This window comes from Indicator indicator, chromosome 3, assembly GCF_027791375.1.
Source record: "Indicator indicator isolate 239-I01 chromosome 3, UM_Iind_1.1, whole genome shotgun sequence".
Lineage (NCBI taxonomy): Eukaryota > Metazoa > Chordata > Aves > Piciformes > Indicatoridae > Indicator > Indicator indicator.
The window spans coordinates 35,858,026-35,883,378 of NC_072012.1; the positions used below are offsets into that span (position 1 = coordinate 35,858,026).

At 39.6% G+C, this 25,353-nt stretch overlaps 1 protein-coding gene across 1 annotated transcript in view; it reads left to right on the forward strand.

Annotated features, from left to right (window-relative positions):
• The first annotated feature begins 207 nt into the window (after positions 1-207).
• Positions 208-25,353, forward strand: part of BMT2 (base methyltransferase of 25S rRNA 2 homolog) — a 33,443-nt gene continuing 8,297 nt past the window's right edge. Inside the window, exons 1-3 of the mRNA XM_054399870.1 lie at positions 208-385; positions 12,491-12,632; positions 24,688-24,861. Coding sequence (XP_054255845.1) covers positions 208-385; positions 12,491-12,632; positions 24,688-24,861 — 494 coding nt within the window. The remainder of the gene's footprint in view (positions 386-12,490; positions 12,633-24,687; positions 24,862-25,353) is intronic.

A 25,353-nucleotide genomic window follows, 5' to 3' on the forward strand; every position in this document is an offset into this window, starting at 1 on the left:
CCCAAATGGCACCACCGTTGAGCCCCATTGGCAGCCGGGGTAGATCCGGTCATGGGTGGGCGGGAACCGCTGAGGACTCCGTCTCCCGGCATGCCGTGCAGGGCGGTCCGGGGCGGGCGAGGCGCATGCCCGTCCTGCCACAGAGCCCGGCGCTCACGCCTCCTTCTCTCCTGGCCGGGCTGTGCGCGGCGGAGCAGCGGTAACACCATGGAGGCCGTTCCACAGCCCCAGCCTCGGCCCCTGCTCCGGCCCGGCGAGGTCGCTGCTGCTGCTCCCCTGCCGCCGCCGCCGCCCCCCCCGGAGCAGGAGCGGAAGCTGGAGCAAGAAAAACTCTCGGGGGTGGTGAAGAGCGTCCACCGGCGGCTGCGCAAGAAGTACCGGGAAGGTAACCACGGGAGAGGGGGCTGCCCCCTCCGCGCCGCCCAGGCCGGTCCACCAGGCTCTCCTCAACGTGGGAGCCAGGACAGGCTGGGAGGAGGACCGCGGGGATGTAGGTAGTGTCTGACGGCGAGCTGTTGTGCCGTGGCGAGAGGAGGGGGAGCCGCCCCCCTGGGGGTCTCCGCGCGGATCGGGGTGTTCCCCGCGGGCGGGCGCGACGGGGCGGCCCTGTTCCCCTCAGGCGCTGCCAGAGCGGCTCGGGCCGGCTGGGCCGCAGACCGCTGCCGAAGGGGGTGTGTCGGGAGAGGGGGTGGCCGGGAGCAGCGGCTTTGAGCAGCTCCGGGCTTGCTACTCCTTCCCAGGCGACCGGGGGCGCCGGAGCCCCGCCGAGGAGCCCCGGTCGGGTTTGTCTAGGTCTTACCGCTTTCCGCCGTCTCTAGGCAGCGGAGACCCCTTCCTGGCTCGGAAGGGCTCACGGCGCATCTCTAGGAGCGTCCCCCATGGGATGTAGGAGATGAGGATTGGAGTGCACGAATAATGCTGCGAGATGAAAACGTGAGCTTGTCTAAAGGTGCGCAGCAACTGTGTATGGACATGGGGTCGTGTGGCCCTGTCTTACCGCTCCTTGTAACATTTAATTGTACATAGCTGCAGCGAGGCCTTTCACCAGAAGCATCTTGCACTTCGTAAGGCAGCGTTTTCCAGCCTGGGAATCTACAGGAGTGGGGAGGACAGTAGCTCATGAATGCCAAGAGAGATTGAATGGTGGTCTGGAGAAACCCGGCCTTTGTGAACTGTTTATGCCTCCTGCCTTTCATCCGTGGAGGGATAGTTCAGGCTGGGGCACTAAGTGAAACTAAGCTGTAAGTCCCTGAAAAATCTACTTTGTCATCAGTCTTAACACCCTTATGAGGCATTAGTTCTTGTTTCCCCTCTGTATATGACAGTTCTGTTAAAGTAACAATGTCGTTCTGCCTTCTGGACTTCAGAAGTCTCCACAGGAGCCTGTCCATGGAATTTGGGCAGAGAAACCTAGCTATGCAGATGGTGATCAAGGATCACTGTTTATTTTGGCCTTGGTGAGCCAAAACTGGAGGGAAGATCTCGCTTATTCAGATATTTAGATGATGGAACAATTGAGGAGTTTGTATTTCTCTGTTATTTCAGAGTGCCTGTAGATTAGGACAGATGTTGAAATTATGAACTTGAAAAAAAAGTGAGCAATCTCTGAAATAACTAAGGGTTTTTCATATGAGAGCCTAAATTACATGGAAGTTTACGTAAGCCTAATTCTTGGCAAAGAGCAAGTTAGTATGCAAGGATAAGTTGTGTTTTATGTTTTGATTCAATGTAATTAGTTAAGTGAAAGTACTCTTAACTTATCTTGTATGTCCTGTAAAGCATGCGTTAGTGAAAAAATTAGCGATTGTTCTAGAATTGCATATTAACTTCACTAGAGGAAAAACCATGTCGAGTATCCTTCTGAGAGCTATACAATTATGTTGCACAGGGTGCGTAAGTAAGAAAGCCTTTGGTAACATGATCTTCAGTTACTGTCTCCTGTTAGAAGTGTTGAAGGGAAATAGATCCTTCCTTGAGACACAGAGATATTTGTTGATAGAAGTTACCCAGGCTTGATTTTAATAATCTGATTTGTTTGAGAATTCATTTGCCTTGCTGATGTTAGCAAGCCTTGAGTTTCAATGAGCAATTGTAAAAGGCAAGCCAGTATATTATCTGCCTTGCTTGTGATTGGTGCAGTTGGTATCATTTTGTTTCATTTCCCACAATAGTTGCCCTCTTTTCTGAAGTAAAGTTTAGTCAGCTTCATATCATCTAAAGAGTTTGATGTTTTTATTGGTTGTTGTTATTTGGTTATTTTTAACTTGGTGAAAAACTATAACTGATCTGAATCTTGCCTTTTTTTTTTTAATCCTGCATTTGTTGAACCACTTTTGATTGTAAATATGGTGGATGGATTTTGTACATACTTCTGTACTGTGGCTCATGTCATATCATAGTCCCAGAGCATACCAGTATGCTTATTGTAAGCATTTTCCCCGTTCAATACGGCTCAGCTTAAATTCTTTAAAGTTTGCATCAAATCATAGAATCATTAAGGTTGGAGAAGGCCTTCAAGTCCAACTGTAACAACTCAGCTACCATGACCATTAAACTATATTCTGAAGTGCCACATCTATATGCTGCTTGAACACCTCCAATAATGGCAACTCCACCATCACCCTGGGCAACCTGTTCCAATGCCTCACTATTCTCAGTAAAGAAATTTTTCATAATATCCAATCTAAATCTCCTCTAGCATAACTTAAGCCTATTTCTTCTCTTTCTATTGCTGGTTACTTGGGAGAAGAGACCAACACCAGCCTCATTACAATCTCCTTTCAGGTAGTTGTAGAGAGCAATAAAATCTCCCCTTATCATTCTCTTTGCTATACTAAAACAACCCCAGTTCCCTCAGCCACTCCTCGTACAACAGGCCCTCCAAGCCCTTCACCAGCCTTGTTGCTCTTCTCTGGACACCCACCAGGATGTCTTTCTTAGACTGTGGCACCCAGAACTGAACACAGTACCCAAGCTGGGCCTCACCAGATCTGAGTACAGGAGCATGATCATTTCCCTGCTGGACAGTGTTTTTGATACGGGCCAGGATGCCATTGGCCTTTGCCACCTGGGCACACTGCTGGCTCGTGTTCAGCTGCCCATCCACCAGCACCCCTAGATCCCTTTCCAGCAGGCTGCTTTCCAGCCACTCTTCCCCGAGCCTGTCAAAGCCTTTATGAAACAGAAATCATGTCATGCTGTTGCATTTTGGAGAGTATTGCAATTACTAAGAATGGCAGTATCTTCATGAAACTGTATTGATTAGGATTGCAAACTCAGGACTGTTAATCAGACTATTCAATAGCCTTGTACAAAAGTTCTGTATCAGTAATTCCCTGTGCTTAATATATAAAACTGAAGTTAGGGAATGAAGCACTCTGACATTATAGTGGTGAGGAAAGATTAGAGCAGATTTGGCTAAAGGCAGGAGGATTTCTCCCCTGTGGTATGTGTTTTTTAATTTCAAACTATGGATTAGCAAACTTTTTTCCTCTGTGAATCCTGGCTAGAAGCTAGAAATAGATAGGGATTCAAGGTTTTATCTGGTATCAGAGATGTCACAGCATGCCTACTTAGACATTTTAAATTTTTTTTTTATGTTTTGTTCAACAACTTTTACACTTTGTGCCTAGTACTTACCTTTCCCTGTGTTTGGATTATTGCTAATCTAGTATTACTTTCTAGTGGGAATATATCTGGGTTTTTTTCTCCTTTTTCATCCCCCAGTATTTTTTTTTAATACTCTCTTTTCTTTCTTTCCTTTACACACTCTCTGTTAATTATTAAATAGAGAAGAGAAGCGTGTACTCATAAAACCCATGACAGATTTGGTATTTTGCAACTGTAGGATACTCTTTTCTCCACTGTGCATCTTATGGTAGTGTTATGCCATATATTTTTTAATGGTTTAAAGAAAATTAACAAATTGGTGTGAGTTTTCTAGTGCAGGGGAAAAAGAAATATATATGGATTTTAGTTACAGTGATTGGTCCTTGTCCTCACTGATTTAATGTGTCAAGCAGTGATACAGACACAGAAAACGTTTCCAGTGGTTCCTAAAAATACTTAGGTTAGCCTATAAACTTCATGAAGAAAACATTTTTAAGTGAGAACAAAGAACAATGAGCTGTAATGCGTTCACTTAGGAGTGTATCTCATTCACATAAGATGCATGTTTTTCTGAAGTTTTACTTCTGTTTGCTGTCCAAATGGATTAATCTTAACTACCTTACATGCTAAGGGTAAAAGCCAAAAGCTGAAGCAGCTCTCAAGTGCTCAGTTACTCACTTAGGAGAAACTTCTGGGTCTTGCACTAAACCCCTAATTTCAGTGCTTTTTTCGTGAGATTTTAATTTTTCCTACTAGCCTATTACAACATGGAGATCAGGGGAAATCCAATTTTTTATTCAGTCTCTTGCTCATAGTTCTGTTGCCTGGTACCATAGGTGACCCCAAATTTTAGAGAATTTTTGTCTATGCATCTTTTAGGCACATGTAGCCATGGGCTACAGCATGTTGTATTGGTTGCATATATTTAGCAAATACTGCATGGATGCTGATATCTGTCAGGCCTGAGAGGCTTCTAAAAGCAGAGTGTTTTGTAGGAAAAACTTGATCTGTTGAACATCTGTAGTGCAAATACCTGCTACGTGATTATTTGTTTCTTTCCAGTTGCTTGTAGCAGCCAAATAGGTTTAATTTTTACTGTGATAAAAATCCCTACCCTTGATGCACAGGCAGCCTTTTTCTCTGAGTTCTTTATTATCTTTGTAATCATTCAGAGCTATATTTATCAAGTAAACATTTTCTGTGCAGCATAACCCTCAGTTTTGTATGTAGTCTGAAAAGTTGATTTACAGGACTCTCTACTTCTCCCTGCAAATCCTGTATCGAGTGCAAGTGGAAAAAATTTGCTGAGGTGTCTGTATTTTATGAAAGTTTTTGCTGTGTGTACACTAAACCATTTCTCTTGTCCTTCTGTATACTTGTTAAGGCTCTTCAGATTTAGAATCACCCAGAACTGGTATTTGTCCTGATATTAGTTACTATATCATGGAAGCTCATAGAAACATTTTTAGGTGGTAGTTAGATTCCTTAAAAGAAAGATTTATTGACTTCAATGAAATGAATAATAAAATATTTAAAAGGTTTTACAAATCCAGAAAATTAGAATTTGCAGGACCTTGTCTGACAGTAAGTAGTAGCCTTAGGTAAGTGGTTTAGACTTTCATGTGAGAAGTGTTGTTCTGAAGGCAGTTGTTTTATGATCTCTTCCTCTCTCATGTTTTTCATTTAAAACCTTGAGAGAACTTAAGTTCTTCCTGATGTAAAACAGGAAGTGTTTTGAAATACTGACATTTTTCACAGGACAAGAAAACTTTGCCACTGAACTCTGTCCAGAAAGTTAAGAGTTGTTACTCCTTTTTGTTAAATGTAAGAGGCTTACTGTCAAAATAAACCTAAGTTTTCAAAATCTGCGTTTGTCTCTTCCCACTTGCATTAATTTCTGGGAAGAGAGATGTTTTGCAACTGTTACATTTTGAAGCAATATTAACTAAATTCCTTTACATTTAATTAGTGCTATTTTATGACATGAGCATTAAGATAGGATTGCCATTACAGTCTGCACACCACAGTTTTGCAGGGAAACTTTTTTTAGAAATCCCATAATATTTTACAGCCCGAGGGGCTTTATTCATTGGTACTGTTTAGTTAGCCCACAAATGGGCTGAATACAGTAGACCTGCATCCACTGAACAAACAGCTGTATGTAACCAACCTTCCCTGCTCCGTTACTGCTTTGGTGTTACTGTTACAGGGTCTTCAGCTTTAATGTTCCTCAGCTGCTTCTGATTTTTGCTCCTGCATTTTCACAAATCTACCCAAATCAGTAGTTTCTCTTAATCTGTTCATCTCTGTGTTGGTATCATTAAAGTGCAGCACATATTTCATCCTGGAAAACCAGGTTTGGGTAAGAGGAGACAGGGGTGATGGCTTCCAGATCAACTCAACACTTGTGGGGCATAACTGCTTAAACTGTCACAAATAGGCTACCCACTGTGTTACAGCCATCAGAAATTTCTAGCAGGTCAGAGACATAGATCACTCTTTACAGTGATACAAGCTGAACCTTAGTAGATGCTTTAAACAGTTGATTAATTGTGTCCTGGGGGTGTATCTGGTGTAAACAGATAGGAAGTTTACCTGACAAGTCAGTTCTAAAAATCCACACTTGATCGGATGAATCCTTTCTATATGAGTAGAAGAGAGGAACAGTGAGAGAAAATTAAATTCTTGCACTTTTTAAAAGAACATTTTTATTGTGAAGTATTTCAAATAAATTTTAAGAACTGTGAAGCAAACACTAGTCAGAGGAGACAAGAAAAATATTGCTTGACCTTTGTCCAAGCTGAGGCTCATGTTCTGTATTTAGACATGTAAAATTGTAAAAGTGATGCCAAATACCTAATTTTGTCTTTCACAAAAATACTGGATGTGCTGTTTTTTAGTAAGACAGATGTTCATTAAATTTAATTTATCCTGTATACACTAAAAGTTGTAAATAGCATATTGTTAGTTGATGTTCCTCGTGTAATTAATTTTGTTAATCATTGCCACCGTGTCTAGACATTCAGTTGTACACCAGCGGAACATCAACTGACGTTCACCGTTGAGGAAATTTAGTAACAGGAGTTTGGTTTCAGCTTTAGCCTAGTGAACAGCATAGGGTTGCTTTTCCCATTTACTGTTTCAAATGCTGTGGAAGCTAGTTTACTGTTTCCAGGAAGTGAGAGGCGGGCTTAAGAAGCTGAAAATGAGATGGATTTTTTTTAAATTCTGCAGTGCATTGCCATCAACAACAAAGAAGGCTCAAATATCTTGCTAAGTGTTACTATGGCCTTCAGCATGTCATCTAAATTTATCCGACATTGTCATGGACACCTGTTAATTTTGGGAAGAGGTTTGGGTTTTATAATGAGAAATTCAATGAACTTAATTAATTACTGCTGTACAAATGTGAAGATGTTACTTATGCTTCTGTCTGTCATTGTTAGTCAATATATTGAGCCTATTTTCTCTTCCACTAGAGCCATAAAACGTGTACGTAGGAAAACATTAAGCTCTTAAATAGAAGTATTGAATGGGAGTGGGTTGAATTTGCTTTTTACATTATTAATTTATATCAGCATATAGGTAGCCAAGACCAGAAACCCTTAAACCCTGGTTTGGCTTTTTTTTTTTTTTTCCAATTACATCTACTTTGAATTCAGAAAATTGTAGTTTTCCTTCTTGAAATAATGACTGTTCTAATTCCAGTTTTCCTCAAGTGTTTCAAAAGCTCTTTCTCTTGGGGGAAGTTGTTGATTAAGATCTAAACCCATGTTGCATCTACCTGAAGCTCAAGTACATGGTGTCAGTTAAATTTTGGGATGCAAGATCTTGTTCAGAGATGGATTAAACACTTTGTACTTGGTTTTAAGATTGTCAGAGATGGCTGCACTATTCTTCTTAAGTGCCAGTAGAAATTAAAGAAAATAACAATTGCAAAACTTGTCTGGTGGGTGCAGACAGTACTTTTAATTCTATATGACTTAACTATTTTATTGCTTGATAGAATGATTGAAATCAGTTGTTCAGGGTTCGGTCCCATTCTGAAATGAAAAATACTGCTTCAAGCAAAACTGAGCTGTTTCTTTCATATACATTGTTGTGTTTTGTTTAAAATACCAATTGATTTGATCTGTTGGATGTTGAAGAATAAGTGTTTCATAAACATACCTTAAATGACAGTTCCGTTTAATACTCTATAAAGAAATATCTAAAAACAAACAAACAAAAAAAGCCCCCCCAAAAGGCAGGGGGGGACACACAGACATGGATAAAAGGAAGCTGGATTTTTTGTTCTTAAAAATAAGGTGCCTGAAAAAAAGAGTTATGGTGTGGGATTGTCCCACCAAGATTAGTAAAGGTTGTCTTCTCATGCTATGCTGGGAACTTTTGCTGACATATTGTAAATAAATGTGGGATGAAGAGAGTTCTTACTCAGCTTGTATGAGCTTCTTCATTAAAAGTGTTTTCAGTTGTTGAAACTTACAGCTAACTTTAAGTCTTTGTTAGGTTACCTACAATTAAAACTATCTTGTAATTAGGATGACTTAAAAATAACTTCTCTGTGCCTGACCTGTTCTCTTTGTTACAGAATTTAGCAGCTACTGATTACTCTCTAGTTTGGGGTCTGATTTGGCTAGTCTGTGGGCAAATGTTAATGTGGGTAGAAATTATTTAGAGACTTTAATCTGTTTTAGGTAAATACTATTGAATTTTTGTCACTGCGTTATAGAAGGCTGTGTTACAAAGAACCTGCAAGTTGCTCAGTCATTTGTTCTCTGACAGAATTGGTAGAGAGAGGTGGGCTTTGGGCTTTTTCTTTTTTAAAGGAAAAGGCAAAATGTAGGTTGTTTTCTGGACAATTCCACATAGAAAGGAGAGCAAACATTAGATCACTACAGTGATTTGAGAGATGTGCAAAACTCTGGTAATGAGCCAGTCTTGCCAATCATGCCTTTTAGCTGGATGTTGATGTAGCTGATTCCTTAATGGAGGGCTGAGATATATGAAGATCTCTGAAGAGTCAGTGCTGAAAACACATTTTAAATCACGTAAATGGTGATCTCCAAGTGCATAGCTGAGTGTTGAGCCTTAAACTCTGTATTATGGTTTGGTCATGAGTATGTGAGATGAAAAGTTTAATGTACAAAATCAAATATTAACTTTGATATGATGGAAGATGAAAATATTTTATTTGTTTGGTTTTTTCTTTAGATTAGCCTGCCATGAGCTTCTGTTTAATTTACAGCATTATTAATTGCTCAACAGAAGATTTTATTTATTTCTTTAGTAACCATGAGTTTTGCTATGAAACCTTCCTGCACATTCTACAGCCTTTTTTGGTTACACAAGCAATGATTCATAAATAAATGTTTGCACAGTGATTATAATGTATTGTTTAAAAAATTAATACACAGTGGATTATATGGTATTGTTTGAAAAAATTAATACATAGCTCTACTATGTATTGTGTATCAGCTTGAAAATGGATTCTGTGAATCAGCTTAAAAATGGATTCTGTGAATCAGCTTGAAAATGGATTCTGTGAGATCTATTGTAGTCACTACCTCAAAATCTTAACAGATTGGAAGCATTATTTGCATTTTCAACTCAGAATTGGAGAATGATTCTGGAATTAAAGTTCCCATAAACCTAGGGCACCTGTCTGTGCCTTCTCAAAGCTCACCCTGAAGAAGAATGAGGAAAAAAACCCCAAAGGTACTTGCTCAAGGTAAATAGGACTTCAGACCATTCTTTGAAACTCCCTTCACAATGGTGTCAGTGTCTTAAGATGTTTTATCTGCCATTGTTCTAGAGCTTACATTAATCAAAGGGCAGGTAAATTGACATCTTATCAAATCCAGCATTGACACTGGGTCAACAGCAAATGCTTAGACAACAATATATGAGGAGTGGTGCTGGAGTATCACTGTATGCTTGCTTACTTGTTCTGTCTTTCAATGATTTCATGGTCTAGGAGCTTCTGAATTAGAAATTGCATCTTTGAATATGGAGTTTGTCATTAGCTTTCTTCCCTTAGTTTGCCCAGATATATGAACATTTTGTGAAGACTTTTTTTTGTTTGCTTTGAAGTTGCCATATGTTTTTCCTGAATATCTTCTAATCTTAAATAAACCAGAAATTGTTCCTTATTTACATTTTGTCTGTCACTCATGATTTTGTGGAGCTCTGTCATCTCCTGCTTTCATGTGTGTTTTCTTTCCCTCTGTTTAGGTGTTTCTCAGAAGCTGAGCTGTATCTGTTCTGCATTACCATTTTCTGTATCTTCAGACCTGCTGTATTGGTAGATGAGAACAAATCACAAGTACCAGAAATGACTTGATACAGAATGTGTGACAGAGTTGCTTTGTAATAAATGTTTCACTTTTGTTCCGCATGTCTTTCTTAATAGTCTGTATCTTTCAGTTTTATTTTCATGTCAGCTCAGTGCCAAGAAGCTGTTGCTGTCAGATAGCTCTGTTGTAACCCAAAGTTCATATCCCAGACTGCTGTTAGCCACCTCCATGTCTGTTGCTACATATCTAAATTTAAAATCCCTTATCTGTGAACTCTTTGACCCTCATCTGGCTTTCAGAGAGGTGCAAATCTGTGCTTTGTTCAGAAGGAAACAGGAGTTGCTATGAGAGCAGAACGCAGTGCTAGGAGACATCACTACCTTGATGTAAGAAAGGACTGGAGAGTTAAGAACATCTGATCTTTGCATATTTTCTCTTCCTCATCTGTTTTGTTTCATAAGTTTTAAGGGTAAATGGTATTTGGAAATAGAATAATTGCTCAAGAATAGACAAAATGAAGTAACTGACTAAAAGAACAACAGTATTAAACTCGGTGTTTTTGTATTTGTGAGATTCTTCTCAGTAAGTGTTCCACTCATTTACTTTTTTTCCCTTTGTAATTATGTGTGTATTCTTCAAACCGTATGTTTCACAGTTGTCTGGAGCATGCAGTAAGATTCAGAGGACTGTGGCAGAGCAACATTGAAACTTTATCTAATTTGCACTGGAATTAATCTACTATTGAGAATACACTTTGATATAAGCTAGTGCTTTCTGGCTTGGTGCTGTATAAGTTTGGCACTTGGACACCAGAAACAACGATTCATGAGAGCTGTGTTTGTTTTGCCTGCTTTGCTGGTAGGTTACTGTCTATGCCATTTATTTGTTGCTCTTTGCCATCAGTAGAGTATTTTCTTTTTGTAAAGCATTTTTCTCCAAACTTGGATTATTTGGGAAATAATGAGGGACACCATTCGAATATAAGGCTACCTTTGTTTTGTTTTGTTGTTTTTCTCTTCCAGTCTAATAACTTTCTCATCTATGCTTTTTGAATACCAAACAGAATAGGTGATTTCTTACATAGCTTCCCTGTTCTGTTAAAACTAAATCATGGCCTCTCCCTTCCATCAAAACTACCATCTCACACAAGGGAGTATAAACACCTAGTTTTAAATATGACTCACTTTGATCGTACAGGTGTCCTAGATGATTGTTTTGAAGAGAAAATTACTGTGACGTCCCTAAACCAAACTTAAAAGGGAGTAACCTGGATGGTTGGTTTAAATCTTTTAAGTATGTAACTGTCTATACTTGTCCATTGTACCCAATCTTCTTGTAAATGGAGGACAGGTGAGATGAGGAATTGTTACTGCTTTGCACATGTGAGGAGTGAAAATAAAAAGATCGCCACTGGAAGAAATCTGTTATTTACTACTAATTAAAACTTTGCTGTAATTAAAAATTGCTATTAGTGGGTTAGAAACAGAAACCTCTTACTGGTAAGAGAAGGATAGGTCATAGTGTAAATTACTTTCAAGCTTTAGCAGACAATAATTAGTTTATTCTTGATACAGTTTTAATTTTTTTTTTTTGGTAATATGAAAGTGCTACAATAACTGATTCTGTAACCATCTTGTGAAAGGGATATTGGTTGTCTCAAAGCTTAAATTATTTTTATTCTGCAGATTTGTATATGTTTATATTAGATGTGTGCACATATGTGATGAAGAAACACAAAAAGCATTAGTGAAGGTTATAGCAGTGGGTGTCTTATTTTTCTTTCTTAGGGCAGAAATGTCTTTTTAGTAAGGTAAAACAAGGGTTCGCTTGCTGTAAAAACCACTGTAGGAATTGTGGCTAGCCACGACTAGCATTTATCTTGGTTTTGTTTAGCAGTGCATTACATAAAGCGAGCTAGGAGAAGTGGATAGTTAGCACCAAAAGAGGGGAAATCATCAGGTTTAAATACTTTGAAGTGCCAGAACTTACCATGCAAGACTTTTCACCAAGGTGAGGAATACTGAAATAAATCTGTCCCTAGGATCAGCAGACAATTGTGATTTTGTGGCTGTAGTTGGTTTCATTCTTCAGTACTCTTCCCTAGAAACTTAATTCGTTAGAGCTGGCTAGATTAGACAGACATCATTGAAGGCCTGAATTTCTTTCCAGTATATCCAAAGAAGTCAGTATTCTGGGTTAAACTTTATTTTCAGCATTTTTACCTGTAATATTACAGTATTTGCCACAAACATGAAAGCTCGTAGGAGCTGTTTGTCCCATTAATGCTCATACACAAAAACTTTAAAGTGAAACTTCCTGGGAACTTGACTTTTGCAGAACAAGCTGAACAGAAGCAGTGTATTCAGAACATCACTAGCTTCTCAAGTACCCAATAGCTCCTTCCTTGTCCAAACCCTGGAATTTTGTGTTTAGAGAAAGGTGACCTTGTTTTTTGTTACAAGCAAGTAAAGTAATCTCTGGGTACATTATGCAACTTCTTTTAATTGCAAGATGGGGGTTTTGCCATGGAGATAACGAGATGCTTTGTATCTAATGTGCAATTTTTTTGTTGTTGTTTTGCTTAGTGGGAGACTTTGATAAGATCTGGCGTGAGCACTGCGAGGATGAGGAAACTCTGTGTGAATATGCTGTGGCAATGAAAAACCTTGCGGATAATCACTGGGCAAAAACTTGTGAAGGGGAAGGCCGAATTGAATGGTGTTGCAGGTAAACCTTAATGTATTTGAAAGACACAGTTGCAGATGTCTACTTGCAATTAATTAGAATGCAAGACTTAAGCATTTTTTTCTTTTTTTTGCCAAAGTTTATGATTTGTTCTACATGTTAATGATTTTTGCTTCTTAAACTGAATATTTTTTCACTATTCCAACTGATTGAAGGAAACGTGAAGTGTTTTGTTAGAGGTGACACTTTCTGAAAGAATCTTCAAACAAACAATTCCCTCCCCCATACTGAAGCTGTTTTTAAGTAAACCTTTGAATTTTTGCATATATTTGAACCTAAACTGAGCAAATGAAGTGATTATAGCTCAGGTTTAATTTTTAGTGGTTTAGTTTGGTTTCTGTGTATAATAGTGGTTGACCTCTAAATGCAAATCTCTGGTCCTTAATTTCCAAGTCATAATCTCCTACAACAGACTTTAACCTCTGTGAAACCTGTTTTAAATGGTTTCTCAAGTTTAAGGTTCCTGTAAGTCATAAACATGTATTTTTTGGGGGGTTGTCCCAATTATAATGTCATGAAACTATTTCAATCCTTGAGGAAAAGAAACTCAGGGTATCCAGGGTGTACCATGGAATCTGTACAGCAAAATAATATCATTGCGGTCTAACTGGGAAGAGAATTTGTCAGTGGTTCTGCCTTTGGAAATTACTTTAGACAAGCAAAAGTGTTCTTGCATGCCAGTCTAGGTCCTGCAGATAAGTGCTGCAAAGTGCTGAGAAAAAGGCTGCAAAGAACAGCAGGTGTGGAATCAGTACACTGTAGTTCATTACATGGGTCTGTTGAGCCCATAATATAAAAAGGAGGGAGAAATCGTAGTGAAACAGTTGATGGTAGAGTACATTCTGGTGGCAGCATGAGCTGTTCTACAGCTTCTGGAAATGGAGCAAGTAATAACAAGCTGGTCTATTTTTCTTTCATAGATTTAAATATTTGAAAACCATTCCTTTATGTATCAATCTAATACCATTTAGCTTAAAAATACCCACATAATTAAGTCTTTTGTTATAGACCCTTTTCTGGACATGTTTTTTATATCCTTGTCCCAGTTACAAGACTGGTGAATCCTTTGTAAAGAATTCCAAAGTGCCAATGGCCTTGTCAGGGATAAATAAGGAAATTACACAAGAGTACACTATAACCTCAATATATGGTGCACCTTGTTTGAGTTTTCTGTACCTTTCTGAAATCTGTTTTTAAAGGGTTAATTATTGATGTGGCATTGATTTATCACAGTATATTAGAGGTTGGAAGGGACCTTGAGAGATCATCGTGTCCAACCCCCCTGCCAGAGCAGGATCACTTAGGGTAGTCTGCACAGAAATGCATCCAGGTGGGTTTTAAAAGTCTCCAGAGGAGACTCCATAACTTCTCTGGGCAGCCTGTTCCAGTGCTCTGTCACCCTCACTGTAAAGAAGTTTTTCCTCATGTTGAGGTGAAGTCTTCTATGTTCAAGTTTGAACCTGTTCCTTGTCTTACTACTATGCACCACCGAAAAGAGCTTGGCTCCCTCCACTTGACACCCACTCCTCGGATATTTATACACATGATCTCAGTCTTCTCAAGACTAAATAGCCCCGGGATCCCCTTCATAGGGGAGATGCTCAAGTCCCCTAATCATCCTCATAGCTCTCCGTTGGATTCTCTCCAGCAGTTCTATGTCTTTCTTGAACTGGGGAGCCCAAAACTGGATGTGGTATTCCAGGTGTGGTCTCACCAGTGATTGTGATCTGCATCTGCCTGTTTCTTTTTGACAGGCTTCCTCAGTTGCTAGCTGTCTTCTTGTATTTGTGCTGTTCGTCACTTCTGTGGAAATGCTGACGTTTGTTCCTTTTCACTAAATTACACTCTCTTGAATCATGCTGAGTTCTAATACTGCCACTTCTTGCAGCACCTCTTCCTCCTGCCCTCCGGCTTGGCATTGTTTGCGGATCAGTTAAGAGGAGTACTGACTGTTCCCATGTTCAGGTTATCTGTGGAAAAAACTAATTGTACTAGACCCAGGGCAGATTCCCACAGAACACACTGCTTGATATTTTCGTAGAAATTGTAAGCTAATAGGTGAAACTAGGCCTGGCTGAGCAGAGAGCTGCAGGTAGAACTCAGGAAGAAAAGGAATGTTTATGGAAAAAGGGGCAGGCAACCCAGAGTATAAATCTCTTGCAAGGATATGTAGGGAGAAAATTAGGCCAAAGTTCAACCAGAACTCAGTCTGGCCAGTGTCATTCTCTTAAAGAGAATAGAAACTAGTGCTTTCCTAAGTATATTTACAGTAAAAGAAGAGCTAGGGAGAATGTACACCCCCTACTGGATGTAAGAGGGAACCTGGTGACCAAAGACAACCAGAAAGCTGAGCTGCCTCGGTATTTGTCAGTGACACCAGTTCTATGGGCTGAACCTTCAAGGAGCAACTGGAAGACAGGGATGGGGAGCAGAAAGCAGCCCCCACAATCCAAGAGGAAATGATCAATGACCTATTGTCCCACTTTCATGTGCACAAGTCTATGGGACTGGATGGGATTCATCCAAGGGTACTGAAGGAGCTGGCAGATCTGCTCACCTGGCCACTCAAAATTATTTGTCAACAGTCCTGGCTAACTAGAGTGGTCCCAGTTGACTGAAGACTAGCAAACGTGGGGCCCATCTAAAAGAACAGCTAAAAGGATGATACAGGGAACTACAGGCCTGTCAGTCTGACCTCAGTGCCAGGAAAGATTATGGAACAGGTCATCCTGAGTTCCATTAATGCAGCACATACAAGACAACCAGGAGATTGGGCCCAGTCAGTATGGGTTTATGAAAGGCAGGTCCCATGTGACTAATCTGATCTCTTTCTGCAATAAGGTGACCTGCCTAGTGTATGAGGGAAGGGATGAGGGAAGTCTCCTGACTTTAGTAAAGCCTTTGATGCTGTCTCCCACAGCATTCTCCTTCAGAAACTCATGGCACAAGGCCTGAATAAGTGCACTCTGCACTGGATAAAAAACTGTTGTCCAGGCCCAAAGGGTGTTGGTGAATGGAATTAAATCTGGTTAGCGTCCAGTCATTAGTGATGTTCTCCAGGGTCCAGTACTGGGGCTTGTCCTCCTTAATATCTTTATTAATGAGCTGGATGAGGGCATCGAATGCATCTGCAATAAGTTTGCTGATGACACCAAGCTGGTTGGCTATGTCCATCTGCTAGAGGGCAGGGAAGCTTTACAGTGGGATCTGGACAGGTTAGACTGATGGGCCAAGGCTAAATGTATGAAGTTTGGCAAGGCCAAGTGGAGGTCTTGCACCTGCGTCACAACAACCCCATGACAAGCTACAGACTTGGGGTTGTGTGGTTGGAAAGCTGCAACTTGGAGAGGGACCTGGGGGTATTGGTTGATAGTTGACTGAATATGAGTCAGTAGCATGCCCAGGTGGCCAGGAAAGTCAACGGCATCCTGGCTTGTGTTACAAACACCGTGGCCAGCAGGAACAGGGAGGTGATCATCCCCCTGTACTCAGCACTGATGAGGCCATACTTCAAGTACTGTGTTCACTTCTGGGTCCCTCACTATAGGAAGGATGTTGAGGTGCTGGAGTGTGTCCAGAGAAGGGTAAAAGGCTCACAAAGGGCCTGGAGCACATGACCTACGGGAGCATTTGAGGGAGCTGGGGTTGTTCAATCTGGGAAGAGGAGGCTGAGGAGAGACCTTACTACTCTTGACAATTACCTGAAAGGAGGTTGGAGTGAGGAGGGGGCCAGCCTCTTCTTGATAACAAGTGGCAGGACTAGAGGAAATGGTTGCAAGCTGCACCATGGGAGGTGTAGACTGGATATTAGGAAATATTTCTTAATGGAAAGGGTTATCAAACATTGGAATGGTCTGCCCAGGGCAGTGGTGGAGTCCCATCCCTGGGGGTGTTCAAGCGGTGTGGACCTCGTGCTTGGGAACATGGTTTAGTGTTGACCCTTCATTACTGGGTGGAGGATTGGACTGGATGATCCCACCAGATATATATTCTGTGATTCTATTCTATGTGCGTTTAATTTAAGCTAAACAGTATTTCCTTAGCTTGTGGCAAGCTTGCCAGTTACCCTGTAGGATGATGTTCCTTGTGAACAGGAGAGAAACAGTCAGTGGCCTGTGTATTGAAAGTTTTGGACTCTGTCTCACTGGTTTTCTGTTTGTAGTTCCTACAAGATTTGCAAACTAAGCATTTAGGCATACCTGCTTTAGCAAGGGGTTTGGGCTAGATGATCTCTGGAGGTTTCTTCCAATCCCCCTTCTGTTCTGTGATTATATGATGCCTTGCAGCATGAACTCATCTTAAGAGAGTCCACCTTGTAAGAGATACTAAAATGCTTTCAGTAAAAAGCTTCAATTAAAGCACGTACCTTTTCAGTTTGCAAAGGCAAGGGGTTAGGAGTTTTACATCAGTAGAAAGAGGGATGCATAGCAGTTCTGTGTGGCTTGGTTTAAACCAAGGCCTGGATGGCTAGATACCAGAGCACGTCAGACTGACTGTGTCCTGCAATTTGTTTATTTTTTTACCTTCGCAAAGTGCCAAGTGGTGTGCCAGACTGATGGCAGATCCCATTGTTGTTACTCCTCCTTGTGTCTGGGAGCGTAACTGCATGTGCAAGAACTTGACTTGAGACTTCTGTGAAAGCTTTTCTCAATGCTTTAACTGTGTCACCATGACAGCAGAAAGGTGCTGATATATTGGATAAAATTTAATTATGGAATGGAATGTTGGAAATAATTTGGAATCATCGATGCATCCCTCCTGAAGAAAGAATGGTCTGAATTTTTGTTTGAATTTGAAGGGACATGTTTTCAGAGGTCTGAAACTGAGAAATTTTTTGTTGTTGTTGGCTTGGTTTGGATGTTTTTAACAACCTTTTTATCATTTCCTTCATTTTCCCAGTATTCTCTTATAAGCTAGTACCTGATAAATTATGTCAGAGAATGCAGAATAATCACTAGAGAAGCCATGTACGCTTCTCAGGATCAACAATAACAATTTTCTTGCAACGTTCCTCTTTCAAGAGTCTTTCTACTTACTCATTTGAAGACAGTGGAATAATGCTTGTTTTGACATGAAACCATATGGCCTAAAACTTACTATTTTACTTCTTCATTATTTATTAAACAAGCACATATCTGAGTTTTAGAAACCAGAAAGAGGAAAGCAGTACCTGATAGACTGTGCCGATAACCACATGCATTGTATAGGGCCAGTTTTATTTATTGTTTCAGGGCAACATTATACAACTGTTAATTGTAGAGAGAGGTGAGGAGAATTGGGATTAAAACTTCTTGGCCTTACAAATGCAGGTTAGTGATCCCACGAGTGCTATAAAAGGCCTGGGCAACACTCAGCTCTCCTTCTCTTGCTTTCTTTTTATATCTTTAGAAAACTGAATACAGAGTAGCAAACAATATTTGAGAATTAACACTTCTGTTTCTCTTTCATTTATGTTACAAAATTATAGATCAAACAAAATGACATTTACCCTGAATAACTGTCCTAACTCTTAATTTTTGCTGGCATAGGTAGGCTGGTGAACCTTTATATGAACAATGAATGCCAGCCTGTTCTGGTTCTAACTAGAACAAAATAAGCTGAAACAGCAAGTTTGCTTCTTTCTGTTGCTTTTGCATCTGTGTTAAGACTTGTGTTGACTTGGCTTTTTTTTTTTTTTTTAAATAACAAAACCCAAAATCTGCATTTTTAACTGTCATGAGAAAGTACTGTCTAGACCTGATCTTTTTTTTTTTTTAATTTTTTTTTTTACTGTTTCACAAGCAAAATGAAGAACTACAGTCTTGATGAAGTTAATGTCAGGTGAACGCAGAACTATTTGGAGAAACTCACAGAGAGTAGATGTTAGAAGCTTATCTTCACAGAATCACAAAATTATCAGGATTGGAAGGGACCACAAAGATCATCTAGTTCCAACTCCCCTGCCATGGGCAGGGACACCTTCCACTAGATCAGGCTGCCCATAGCCACATTCAGCCTGGCCTTAAAAACATGCAGGGATGCCCACCTCCCTGGCCAACCTGTACCATCATCTCACCATCCTTATGGTGAAGAACTTCTTCCTAACATCTAAACAAAATCTCCCCTCCTCTACCTTGGATCCATTCTCCCTAGTCCTATCACTACCTGACACCCTAAAAAGTCCCCAGATTTCTTGTAGGCCCCCTTCAGATATTGGAAGGCCACAAGAAGGTCTCCTCGGAGCCTTCTCTTCTCCAGACTGAACAACCTCAAACTCTCTCAGCCTGTTCCCATAGGAGATGTGCTCCAGCCCTCTGATCATCCACATGGCCCTTCTCTGGACATGCTCCAGCACGTCCATATGTTGTAATAAGGGTTCCAGAAATGGACAGAGTAATGCAAGTGGGGTCTCATGAGAGCAGTGTAGAGGGGGAAAAAATCACCTCTCTCAACCTGCTGACCACACTCTTGATGCAGCCCAGGATACAGTTGGCTTTCTGGGCTTCAAGTGTACACTGATGGCTCATGTTGAGCTTCTCATCTACCAACAGCCCCAAGCCCTTTTCTTCAGGACTGCTTTCTCTTAAAAATGGGATTTACTGAGAAGTACTCCTGTCAGTTGTCTATCCCTGCATCCATTACTCCTCAATACTTTCATTAGCAATTTGCTAAACTCTGTTGTTAAATTTGCAAATGAGAACAAACAAAAGAATTGTCACTCTATGAGAGTGGTATTAAAATTAACAGTGTTGCTAACTATACTAAATATTATCAGCCATACAAATGCAGACCAGGGAGTAAGTGGTTGTATCAGTCTTTTAGAAAAGCATTTGGATTCTGTAGCAGGCCACAAGCTGAATATGAAGCAATCATGGGATGCTTTTGAAATAAAGGCAAATAACGTGCTGGAGATTGTCGACAAAATATGTAAATTGCTTCTCTGAGTTTATTTAGCATCACTCTTAGCCTAAATACCACCTTAGCCACTGCATTAAAAAAAAATAACATCAGCTCAACTCCCAAGAAATATAAAGGAATGATAAAAAATATTTCTTTTTTTCCCCACAAAAGCCTTGGATTTTTTTGTAAAAAACTAGAGTTGTCTAATCAAAAGAAGATGGCTGAGTAATTTCTTAGAGGATCCTTGAGAATAGAAGGTCTCTGATAAAACTGATTCTGTTTGGGGTTTGCATGACTGAATGAAATAATGTTTGAAATCCCTTCTTTACACTGAGAAGCCTAATGCCAAATACAGGTTTCCTTTATTTGATGCTGGCTATGCATGACAATCCCATAACATTTTCCAGTCCAGAGGAAACTGTTTTGTGTTCTAGGTATAATTAATGTGTGCAAGGACAGTTGAGAATTATCCCTTTCTTGATTTTCTTTGAAAGTTGGATGCAGGTGGGTTAAACCTGCAGAAATCTGCACTTTTTTTTTCTTTTTCTTTCTTCTGGCCAGCACCTCTGTCTGTTGACATTAATAAACTTATTCCTCAATGTGTGGGAGGAGGGGAGAAGCATTTTGCAGGCAGAAACCACGATGAGATCATCAGACTTTATTTTTCTGTACATTCACTGAGCTTCAGTACTAGATTTCAGTTAGTAAATGTTGTAAGGAACATAGGTCAAGCTCACCTCTTCCTCATTATAAAACAGAAGAGGAGAGAGATGGACTGTGTCAGTTCTCAACCTGCAAAACTGGCTGTTTGAAAACCTCAGGCATTCATAAGGTATCAGAAACTCTTTTCTGCCATGATAAAAGCCAGAAAGCCAGCCACACCAGCTTTAATTTAGTTGCGCTTCATTACTTGACAAGAACTACTGATTCTGTCACACCCTTTAAATTTCATATGATGTTTCTTTGTCAGTTCCCACCCGCCTTTTTTTTTTTTCCTAAATTTTCTTATGTATTCTATTGAAACCCTTGATTTTGGTCACTACATTTGAAAATGAAGCTTCTTCCATTGCTGGAAAGTATTCAAAGATAAATATGTATTCACACTGGATTTGCTGAAACTTCTTACACATACCCAGTCCAGATGGCAGAGCAGGAAGTTCAACTTGAACAGGTTGTTTACTGTTTGAGATTTGAAGTAAGGAAAACAAATTTCACTGAGAAAATGCCTGGATGATTTCTTAAATTCTTTTTTTTTTTTTTTTTCCCCAAAAGCAAAGATGTGAACTGGACAATTAACTCCGCCAGCAAACTTAAATAGTTTAGACATGAAATGTTTATTTTGCGGTTTGTGTAAATCGTGGCAAGTGTTAGCTCAGGCAGCATTTACATTGCACAATTCTTTACAAACAAACATGGTAATTGTAGCGCTAATATTGTATCATCAAAGACTGAATGATTAAATGTCAGTTAAAAATGTCAGTTTGTAGATAATTAGGAGATGCTGTGCTCGTTATTTGAGACAGTTGTTGAGTGTAGAGCCTTATATAGCTGCATACTCAAAGCCACAGTGTGATCAATGATGGCTTTTAATGGCTGTGAAGTCAGACATGGTTACACCAACAAGTTACATGGAGTAAACTACAGAGTGCATTGCTTCTGGTTAGTTACTGTGCAGTGACAGCCCATCTGCTCACTGTTACACCATGGCAGGTGTGAGGTCTGCTTCCATAAAGGGAATACACAGACAGCTCTTCTGAGGCCTTGGGAGCCAAAAGGACAACATGTAGTAATCCTGCCACAATCACTGTAACTTCAAAAAGGTACAGTGGTAATGAGTGCAATATCTGTTTGGGATTTTTTTGTTGGTGGGTTTTGGGGTTTTTTTTGCCTGAATAGGTGGATTTGTTTGGGTTCTTTTAGTTCCTTACGGTACTGCATTGGTATGCAGACTAGGATCTGAATATGAAGAATTTTAGCCAGTCTTGGGCAGTTCTATGGCTCTGATCCCTGTGTCCACCAGTGAAAACCCAGGAGTAGAAGATGCTTTTCCTCATGGTTGACTTTAGTGTCTTATGTGCAGACAAGGAAGGTCAATTAAGGAGAACACAGAATTAGAACAACTCAGTTGACATGACAGACAGAGGTAAAAAGAATGGTGAAAGTCCTGATTTTCACCAGTACCAAAAATAAGGAAGAAATGGCTTATCTGTGACAAGAATTATACTACACTTTACAAGCAGGTGGTTCTCCTCTTCAATAGCTGTTAAGTATTAATCTGGGCAAGATACCAGCTTCTAGTTATTTAAAAGATTGATAACATCAATACTTGAAGAGAAAAACCCAATACTTTCTCCCAAGGTTATGAACTTCCTGATATGTTGACTTATGTGTCTGCTTCAATGGCAGTGCAACACTATTTAAGCTGCCATTGATTCTGGATGTTGTAAGAAATGTAATGAGAAAAAAGAATAAAAATAGAATGGGAGAGTAGTAAGGAAGCTGGTAATAAGGAAAATTATACCTTTTTTCTGAGTTTATTTCTTTGACTACATGACACATTACTAAATTGCTCTAAACTGAGCATATGCTTATAAAATAATATTACTATATAGTGTGAAGTAAACTTTTATTAGCATACTAGCAATAATTCAAATGCTTTTATAGGGTTCTTTTCTTTTGAATGATTGTCCTAGTTTAGAGCAGGACAGATTGCTCTGTTGCTCCAAAAGGGGCAAAAGAATAATGCTCACACAAATGGATTGGATAGTAATGGAAAGTTTAAATGGAAAAGTGATTCATATCCTACAAAAACTACAAAGCGTAGTGGTCAGCATAGCAAAGTTCCTTTACTCCAGACCAAAAACCCAACACTCCTCCCCACCTGGGGTTCACCAAAAACCCAAGGGCTCTTTCTTCCCCCCTCCCCCATTTCTAGGCTTGTTTCAGGCTGGCCAGGCCTGAACTGCTTCCATTTTTACCCTGGCATGAGGGCTAAACAGGCCAAGATTGTGCAGAAGAAAAAAAACTACGCAGGCCAAAGAGGCCTGGGATACTCCCCCATCGTTACCAGATAAGAGAGCGTCTCTCCCATGGGAGCACAGAGCAAAGAAAGAGAAATTCTGATGATAGTGCAGAAATACACAGTTTCCTGTGTCCACCCACTGGGCTGGACACTCTGGACACTGGAGGTCTCAACTCTGTGGCTTCTTTTTTGGAGGCAGCCAGCCTAAATGGCCACACTGATATTTTTACTCTCTGTACATTCAATGACCAGCTTCTGCTACTTTAACTTAGTTAATTTTAGAATTGTTGTCTTTCCATGCATGCACTCTCTAATGGATGGAGTTGGTATTGTTTTGCTGTGTCTGTCTAGGCATATTGCAGCCTGGATGGCTATTCATGCCTCTGCATGTGATCTTACTCCATAATGTTAAGAAGCAGATTTTATTTCTTTATTCCACTGAGCTTCTCTTTGGTCTAAAAATAGCTTTGGTTACTGAGAAATAGTAACTAAGCTTGTTGATTGTAACTGAGGAATAGTAACTAAATTTGTTGGTTATAAATCTAATATTTACTGAGTTTATTTCTCATATAGCTTGAGTTTTCTTCTCTGAGAATACTATCTGCATTTTAGGCTGTTTATGTTTAGTTACAAGAATGCCTAGGGCCTGCTTGAGCAAGTAAAACTTGATTGTGCTTTGAGTTTTAGGTTAGGTTTAATCTTGAGGTCTCATAAGTATGTCAGCACAGAAATGTGCGCAGGATAATTTACTTTTTCCCCCCTCATGACAAGAGTTAGTAACCTGGACATCATGTGCTACTGTAATTACACATTTACTGACTCCAGGTGGTCATTTGCTACCATCTTTGAGTATAGCATCTTTTGCCTTTGTGTCTTTGATAGTGTTTGTTTCTCTTTAAGAAACTCAACTCATGACTTTTTTTTTTTTTTCCCTTCACATCTTGTATGGTGGAGAGGCTGGATATATTTAGTGCTTGTAATATCACCAACCCATAGATAAGGCCTGTGTAGTCCAAGTCCTTGTCTCTCTGATTTAAATGCAGCATTATACCAAGTCATCCTTTCCCCTGAGTCCATGATGTGAAGTACTATGTTATCTTAAAACCTTATATAAAGAGAGATCATTAAACTACACTTGGATTTGTTTTCTGGAATGTTTCCTTCAAACCTCTGCAAGCTTTGTTAGAGGAAAATGGAGTGAATTTCAGGAAAACATCGTAAGATAGGTTGCTACAAAAATGTCATTTAAACAAGTACTATTTCTGTTAGCCTTTCCACTCAAATACTGGGTTGGCACATCTAATTAAAAATACTGCTTTGTGCAGGGTGAGTCAGGCTTTTTAATTTCACAGCAACAAATTATTTCCAATTCAAGTTGTATTTTGTGGACAAAGTTCAGGTTCTCTCAAACAATGCTTGCTTTTTGTACGCTAACCCTGACTACTGGCTGCAATTTAACTTTCTTGATACCATTCATCTGTTTAAGGTGGTTAGCGTTTCTGTTCAAGTATGAACAGATTATTTTGTTCTGGTTCCTATTAGCAAAATGGGTAAGTATGGGTAAAAAAATTGAAAGCTAAAATAATCTTCTACAGTAATACAGCCACTGCAACTCTCTGCTACTTAAAACCAATAAACACTCCAGGCAAAGTTAATTAAAATTAAAAACTGTTGTATGTAAGCTATCCCATTAGCCAGGATTATATTTCATTTCCCCCACATGACATGTTTCACAAGACGTAGATGTTTCAAAAGCCCCTGCTATTATCACTCTTTACACCTTAGTGGAGAGCTGTGGTGTTCAGGTGACAGCTGAAGTTTATCCTCTGGTGATGTTCTGACAAGACTTCTGCTGTTTTCTCTAAAGGTCTATCCAGACAGAACTCTTTTGAATCTTTACTCAGCTGTGACTTATGGCCTAATTTTTGGAAGTAAAATATCACTTGTCATCAAGTGTGTCTTTGAGTGTATCACATCTTTCCTAAAGCTGATTTACCAAAGTTGCAGTAAAACCCAGATTTGTTTAAAAGCTGGCAGTGCTTGTATCTCTTAAACCTCTGTCTTGCTTATTAACTATATTAATGACCAAAAATAGCATTCTGCTCTTCTGGGGAATTTTTCTTCTTGTCTTTTCAGTGTATGCCGAGAATATTTTCAGAACGGTGGGAAAAGAAAAGCACTGGAGAAAGATGAAAAAAGAGCACTTCTTGCTTCCAAGACCACTCCAGCTTTAAATGTTCCTCAGGCTCCCAAGATTGAAGATCCCTTGCCAGATTCTGGCTTGACAAATCATGAAGCTGTAACAGAAGAGTAAGTTTTACAAGTTTTACTTGTTCTCCAGACTTCTTTGCCCCCACTGTGTGTGATATGACTTACCTAGACATTTTTCTTCCATAACACATTAGATCAGTCTGATGTATTTTTAATAGCTGAGAAAGGGCGTTTTCATGTCAGTATACATATTTCAAGAAATATTTATGTTGTAGTATATTTTGGTGGATGCTATTAAAAATTTGCTTGAGAATGACAACTTAGTCATCTTCATTTAAGTGTTAGAGTAATTTCACTTCAGTATGTCATTGACGTGCAATGCAATTTATATTAAACCTTGAGGTGAAATAAGGGAGACGTTAATTAAGTTAGAATCTAATGGTTGTTCAGCACTGTTGAAAAGTCAATTGCTTATGTAAGTACTAAGTGCCAAATGTAAATATCAGAGTACTTAAAACTTTCTCTTCATAAATAATTGCAGAGAAACTCTTGATTCCAATTATACACTTCAAAAGCAATTTTGAATTATAA